Raw genomic sequence first — 7,667 nt, 5'->3', positions numbered from 1 at the left:
TTGTTAGCTACTTGGTAGTTAAAATCATTGTTAAATCATGAGCTAATAGGGTGCTAAGTGTTAACATCACTAATTACCTTTCTTAATGCCATTGAGACTTGTAAGTCCAACATAAATATCCTTAAACCTTGTTATACTTTCCAACAAAGATACTTGAATCAAGCTTTGTACAATAATCCCATTTGATAAGTTTAACATAATTTTCAGGATCAAAGGTTCACCGTTCTCAAATCAATTATCATTTATATATACAAATGAATCAAGCCATGTACAATAATTAAATTTTAAATTTTCTCGCCTTTAAATAGAGAAAAAAGGAGAATACATCTTCTTATTTTTGTCACAATACAAATTTAATATCATATTTGCATATGTAATTCTTAAATAAGAATACCTACACATATAATGTACAATAGTACACTTCCAATCCCTTAATGAAATTATAACCAAACAATTTCCACCATAGCAATTAAAACATTGTAGTCTCAAATAATAAACAACATTTCCAAAGCCTTACTTCATCATGCAAAGGACAAATTATATTTAATATACAAGAAGGTACAAAAATCACATTTTCAACATCTCTTCTCCTTTTTCTCATCTTTGTTTCTCCCTTTTCGTCTTTGTTGATAATGGGATATGGTTATCTGCCCAATTCAAAATGAATTTTAGTTGTGTTTGGAGTCATGTAGATAAACACATGTTTCACTTGAAAATATCACTTCTCCATTTAGACCTATTTTTACTAACATTATTTGTTAAATAATCTATCAATTGATCCAATGAACTACCTAAACATATTAAACAACTAGACTAATCGTCTTTTTCGAAAGTCACCTTGTGACACCTCTTGCACATACCCATTACGAAAGTGTTAGTTCACAAAATGGTGGACAACCTTGAACTGACGTGGAATTAGTTACTAGTATATTCAAAATAAAAAGCATTTTAAATACAATCGTCTTTCCAGCTGGCAGCTTTCCTAAAAGTATACTGCAAAATTTTACCAATAAGTACCGAAACAGCCTGAACGACTACATATTCCGGAATCCCAGGCAAACATCGGCCTCTATTATAAATTGTGGAGCATTAAGAAATAATAATAACAATGGAGCAAATTGCAGGCGGTGAAGGAAGCAGGGTTTCCTCCACACTCACGTTAGCCGAAACACCACCGACGCCTACGCGGCAGGTTCTGACGCTGCGCTTGGCCCCTCGTCGACGAAAGAAAGTCACATGGAAGGAAGGCACCGTCGATAACGAGTTCATGAACAAGAAAAGCTCTAAAAAATGCTGTATTTTTCACAGAGAGAAGCCCTTCGACGAAGACGACAGTGACGACGACAATGATGAAAGCCAGAGAAAAAACGGGGACAATTCTGTGCAATGTGACCGTGGCCAAAGTAGCGGCGGGAATTCTTGCTCACACCAGCACTAGGGCATGCGAAATTTGGTAAGTTTTATCCGCACCTTCTCAATTTTAGCGAGCAATTGCAAGTCTTTAGCCGGGGTTTTGAATTGTCAGATCTCAAAGAGAGCTTTGTTTGTGCAAAGAGACAGCGGATTTTTGTTTTCGTTGGGGATGGCTTTAATAATTTTCTATTTATTTGTATTTGTAATTATTATGCGCAGTTCTATGATACTTTTGATGATTTCATCGCTAGGGTTTGATATCAGGGGCATTTATCAGGGAATATTTACATAGACATACATATATATATATATAATCGGACGCGGCTATCCTCCCTATAAATTGTACTATTGACTAAATTTAAAAAAATGAGAACACAATGATTTTTTTGAAATTTTCAGCATTTGAGCTTCATGATCTATATTTTTTTTATGGAAAACAACAAAATTTTTTGAAAAAATTTCTGAATTTTCATGTATGTGAAAAAGAATCACGTTTGATTTTTTTTTTAAACCTTTCGTGCATTTTGTCGATTAGCCAGCGCCTGTGTAATCTTGTGTCCCTGTTTTACTAATGAACGAGTGATTTCCTCTTGTAAGGGCTTTAATTTTTGTGTACAGTTTTGATTTTATAGCAATAGATCTCGAATTAAATCTAGTTTTTTCCATTTCCAGGGTATCTGGTAATTTTCGTTGTAGGGCTTCTAATAATCAAACACTCGATGTTTCGAAGAACATCATGTATAGCGACATGGTAATAACTTATTCGAGCTCTTTATATTGTTATATGTTATTTATGTGTCTCAGATAATTTCAAACAGGTTTTTTTTTTGATACAATCAATGGACTGGTTGGATTATTTTTTATGATGTCATTTGAAGCTATGGAGTGTGGATTCATAACTTAGTTTTGTGAGATTGTTGATTATGGAATGCTTTATCATGGCAAAGAGGGCAAGGTGAGTGACCCATGTCCCAAAATTACGGGAAGGATAAAGTATGAAAGTGGATTGGCTACGAAAGCCAAGAATTGAGGATTCTCATAAAGCTCTTAAAGACTAATTGTAATGTCTACTATAAAGACGAGCAGTTTTTTTTGGTTAGTTATTGATCAATTTGGATGCCAATTTGGCGTATTGGACACTGTGTGGAACGTCTCAATAGGATTTGTAACCCCTTCAACTTACATTATATTCTTAAAGTTTTGTACTCTTCCGTCCTTATGACGAAGGGTTGGGAGAAAACTAAATCTTTTTAATTTACCTGAAGATCAATCACACGAGGCCGACGTTTGTAGGAAGCTAGCCTTTTCAGGGCACATTCACTTTGCCTTAAGTCTTACCTGTAAAATGTCTTGGACAAGATGTTAAGTCATAGAAACTAATGAAAATGAGCAGTAGAACATACATAGCTGCACGGTGCATAATTAAAACAAATTTTCTATTTGGGTTTTTTTGATTACTTTCTCCACGTTCACATAAGTTAATTTTTTTACAAAACTACTCTTGCATTAATTTTTGTATTTTATTTTCTAAACCTGAATTACACATGTATCTAGCTTCCATGATTAAACATATGATATGTTATCCTTTCTTGTATCGATATGTATGCTTACATGTTTATGATCAAACAAATGCCTTATGCCATTTCATTTGAGTGTATTCATTCCATTGGCAATTATTGGCATTGTATGAAGCTGTAACTCTGATGTATTATTCCCTATATCTATAGTATTTTAGGTAGGCCCTTTGCATGTGGCGTTTTTCTCATTCACCAGCCAATGAATGGTGATTCATCTTTAATTCAATTATTGGCATTCTGTGAAGCCGGAAGTCTGATGGTTCATTTCTAATACCGATAGTCCTTAAATAGGCCCTTTGCACCTGGTGTTTTTTTCATGCACCTGTCAATGGCGATTCATTTTTACTTCTAAATTTCTGCCATGCAGTTTTTTGATTTTGATGTAAGAAATTTTGTGTCTTAATGGCATTTATCTCCAATCAATAGTTTTAATATTCACCTTACATATTCCAAATTTTAAAATCAATAATAAAAAACAAAACAATGCTATATCCTGTATCATTTCCTTCATTATTGTGCTGCCAATTTGATACAGGCTCTAAGTTTTAGCCCCAATAGATAGTACTCAGTTTGAGTTTTGAACTTGGAAACATGCTTTATGGCTGTGGATTCAAAATTAAAACTTCTAGGTGCATAGCCCAAAACAATTCTTCTTTTTTGTTTTAAAAAAGACAGCAACGTCAGATACCACTTTTAATAAAGTGCCAAATACTTGATTTTTGGATTGGGTGTCTAGGCCATGGAAACTGTATTTATAGTTTAATTGGATTAACTGCTGGCAGATAAATTGCATGGATTCTTTAAATGCCAATTTGAACCTTCCATGTGCGTGTGTGCACTGAAAAAATCGAAATCTGCAGTGTAGAAAGGCGGGAAAAATAGAAAAAAGTACCTATGGATAAAAAAAATGAAAAAGAAATTGTGATTAAAGGCATGTTAGATGTTGTAGTGAGATTGGATCAAATAGGGATTGGCTTGCCAAAAGTGCCTATAGTTAAAAATGAAAAGTAAATTGTGATTGAAGGCATCTTGAAAGGCATGCTAGATGTTGTAGTGAAATTTGATCAAATAGGGACTGGATTCCCAATGTTTCTGGTTTGCACTTATATTATTAATTGCCAATCTTATTTGGATTTCATTTTCGGCTTCTATGGTTGCAATTTACAACTTACTTTCTGGAATAATTTGTCTCAAAAGCCTTCTCGGATGCTCTTTAAAAATTGGTGATCTGCTCTGGATTAGATTACCTCTGCTTGTAGTTTGTCATTGATTGCAATTCTAACCAGATTTCTACTCCTAGGGTTATTATCTCCCGTTTGATTTTAGAATTTATTGACTGTTAAATTGTACCATGTCTCTTAGAAATATTGGTTATCTGTTATGGGTTGGATTGTCTATGCTTCTTGTTCATGATTAATTGCATATTAGCTGGATTTCTGCTTCAAGGATTAAAATGTCTCCTTTACAGGTTGGAATGTGTAATAGACTTAGTTGCCGATTCGTGAAACAAATCTGATTCGGGTACACGAATCAGATCTGTGGATTCGGGATTTTTTATTTTCCAATAATGATCCATGGAGGATTCGTGTGTGTATACACACACACACAAAACTAAGAGAAATCATTTCATATTATGAATCTAGTTTACTTGATAATTGTTCTATTTTCATGATTATAAAGAAAATCATAACGTTCACATTCATGATTTTATGTTTTTGTGTCTTGTATTGCTACGGATTCGTGCTTGGATCCTCAGGGTTTGTGCTTGGATCCTTGAGGATCCGGGCAGGATCCTTGGGCCACGGATCCTGACGGATCCACAGGCAGAATCATATATATATATATATATATACACAAAAAAAAAAAACTAAGAGAAATCATTTCATAGTATGAATCTAGTATACTTGATAATTGATCTATTTTCATGATTATAAAGAAAATCAGAATGTTCACATTCATGATTTTATGTTTTTGTGCCTTGTATTGCTACAGATTCGTGCTTGGATCCTCAGATGCAGGATCCTTGGGCTGCGGATCCACAGGCAGAATCACGGACCCTGCCCGGATCCTCACGGATCCACTTGCAGATCTGGACCCGGATTGGACCCAAATCCGGATCCGGGGTCTGATTCGTGAATCTGGTAACTAAGGTAATAGATGGACAATCTTCATGTCTACATGCGTACTGTTTATGATATTGATGCCGGAAGTAATTTGTCATAGAAAACTGATGGTAGGAAATTCCATTTTGTTTTGTGATAGCATATCTACAGTATTGCTTGTTTAACATTTAAAACTTTTCAAAATCAGAGCTACTTGAAAGTTAAGTGTGTTTTTCAGACAACAGAGAGTAATCAGTATCGTGACATCTTGGCCAAAATCATTCTGTAGTTGTACCGTTGGGTTTTTGCATATTTTCTTTCTGAGAATGTGCTTTATGTTGAATTTATATTTCGTGAGAAAGTTATGCTATTGACATTTATTCATATAGTATTTTAAAGGAGAAAATCTTAGTTAATAATTTGAACACTCCAACAGAGTGTCTTAATATCTCCTAAGCATGTGTCAAGAGAGCTAAGAATAGATCACGTGTAGTATAGTTAACCCTGTGAACTTTTAGTTGCTACTGATTCATGAACAATCACTCTTTTTTTATGGAGAAACACTCTCCTTGTACCTTCTTTGTGGGTTTCCATATAACCAGACATTCTTTGTTGTTTTTGGGATAGCTGCATTCATAATCATCTTTTTAGTGTTTCTGCCTTTCATTACATTTCTTGGCTAAGTGAAAATTTCCTTAATTACACTTAAAGTCTCAAGCCTCAAGCACATCCGCACAAATTAGGCAACTATAAAACTTTTTTGAAATGATCTGCGGAAAACTATATGTGGTGTTCTTTGTTTAGTGTTTCTGCCTTTCATTACATTTTTTTGGTTAAGTGAAAATTTCCTTAATTACACTTCAAGTCTCAAGCCTCAAGCACATCCGCACAAATTATGCAACTACAAATCTTTTTTGAAATGATCTGCGTAAATGATAGCTGCATTCATAATCATCTTTTTAGCGTGTCCGCCTTTCATTACATTTCTTGGCTAAGTGAAAATTTCCTTAATTACACTTCAAGTCTCAAGCCTCAAGCACATCCGCACAAATTATGCAACTACACATCTTTTTTGAAATGATCTGCGGAAAATTATTTGTGGTGTTCTTTGTTTTTGAATGTTTAGGGTAACCTTCTAGGAAGACTCAATCTAATAAGCACGAAATGGGTGAATACTGATTTCAGGTTATACTGACATTCCAAATATGCATGTTTGAAACGATTACTGCTAACTAAGTTACCAGATTCTCTCCAGCAGCCCTCAAAGTCTGGTTCAATTCTGTACAAATCTGGTGCTTGTCAAATTCTCCCCAAATTTTCTTGCAGAGCTGCGAATTTGCTGCAAATTCTGTCAGAGGAACCTGAACCTGGGCAGAATTTGCAGTGAATTTTGAAGAATTTGCTGTCTAGACCTGGGCTGAATTTGGTCTTGGAACATGTTTTTTAGACTTTTGAAAGTGTTTTTTACCTCTCAACCCTATTGTGACCACTAAAAAGACCAAAAAAGATGTTTATATGTCATTTATGCATTTGTGCATGAAAATGAAAACTTGCTTATAAAGGAAATCTAAATTGACAATAGGTGACATCTAAATTGATGATTATAGAGGAATGTCTTTAAGAAATATGATATGTTTGATTCCAGGACTTCAAATTTGTATCACCTTTTGATATAGCCTGGTTGGAAATGCTCTCACCAATACAAAATAAAAATTCAGATGACTGCAGTAATTTTTTGACAATTCCTTTCATTCTCAAACTGTCCCCATGATATGGAAATATGTTCCATGCATGTGACGAAGCAAGTGTATCAAGTTGTCTGTAGTGCTAAATGATGTAATTAATGTTCTATTGAACTGAAACATAGATTTGGTGGTGTATTTTGCTATGTTCCTTTAGGGCCCGTTTGGTTGCTGGAATACAACCGGAATAGGAATAGGAAATTAGAGTATGATTTGTATTCTTTGTTTGGTGCGTGGAATAGGAATAGGGAATAGGAATACGTATTCTCATTTTAGCCCCAAAATGAGCTTTTGTCCATTCCAAAAAATACCTGTAATTGGAATTGCTATTCTTGCATTCATTTTCGCTTTCTCAAATTTGATTAAATTTTCAAATCCGCTCTGACCTGGGGTGAGCGCGGGAACTTTGTTTTCAATATTTTCAAATATTTCAGCGATTTTCCAATGGCGCCGATTGCATCTTCAAAATATTTTCAAACGGCGCCGATTGCAAGTTAACCCTATTCCAATTTAAGCTTGCATAACCAAACAAGGGATAAACAAGATTGGATTGCATTTTTCCATTCCTATTCTTCATTTTCCATTCTCATTCAAATTTTCTATTCTAATTCTCAATTCCTACGCTTGCAACCAAACGGGCCCTTACTATTAACATATTCAAGCATGGATTTATTTTTTGTTGCACATATAACATACATATTTAAAAAAATGGATAAACTAAAAATGAATCTGAACCCAAGCACAAAAATTTAGACGAATTTCAAACCCGAATCTTGAACCGGAATCTGAACCGGCAACTTAGCTGTTTAACATAACTTTGATGTTTTAAGCAC

The 7,667-nt window shown here is 34.5% G+C and overlaps 1 protein-coding gene across 3 annotated transcripts; it reads left to right on the top strand.

Moving 5' to 3' along the window:
- The first annotated feature begins 1,031 nt into the window (after positions 1-1,031).
- On the top strand, positions 1,032-5,370 carry LOC149568929 (uncharacterized). 3 transcript variants are annotated; one of them, XR_016362672.1, is made up of 3 exons: positions 1,032-1,453; positions 2,086-2,164; positions 2,361-2,852. XR_016362672.1 is itself a non-coding variant. In XM_089821765.1 (3 exons), the coding sequence occupies exons 1-3, from the start codon at positions 1,347-1,349 to the stop codon at positions 5,124-5,126; spliced, it is 330 nt and encodes a 109-aa protein (XP_089677891.1). In that variant the 5' UTR covers positions 1,108-1,346; the 3' UTR covers positions 5,127-5,370. The 3 variants fall into 3 exon arrangements, 2 of the variants coding, with proteins under 2 accessions (XP_089677892.1, XP_089677891.1); XM_089821765.1 differs by lacking the exon at positions 2,361-2,852 and adding an exon at positions 4,983-5,370 and having other exon boundaries at positions 1,108-1,453; XM_089821766.1 differs by lacking the exons at positions 2,086-2,164; positions 2,361-2,852 and adding an exon at positions 4,983-5,370.
- The last annotated feature ends 2,297 nt before the right edge of the window (positions 5,371-7,667 follow it).

This window comes from Cupressus sempervirens, chromosome 3 (assembly GCF_028749045.1).
Source record: "Cupressus sempervirens isolate cs-2001-9-10 chromosome 3, ASM2874904v1, whole genome shotgun sequence".
Taxonomy (NCBI): Eukaryota; Viridiplantae; Streptophyta; class Pinopsida; order Cupressales; family Cupressaceae; genus Cupressus; species Cupressus sempervirens.
The sequence above is the reverse complement of the archived record's forward strand: the minus strand, read 5'-3'. Positions and strand labels throughout refer to the sequence as shown.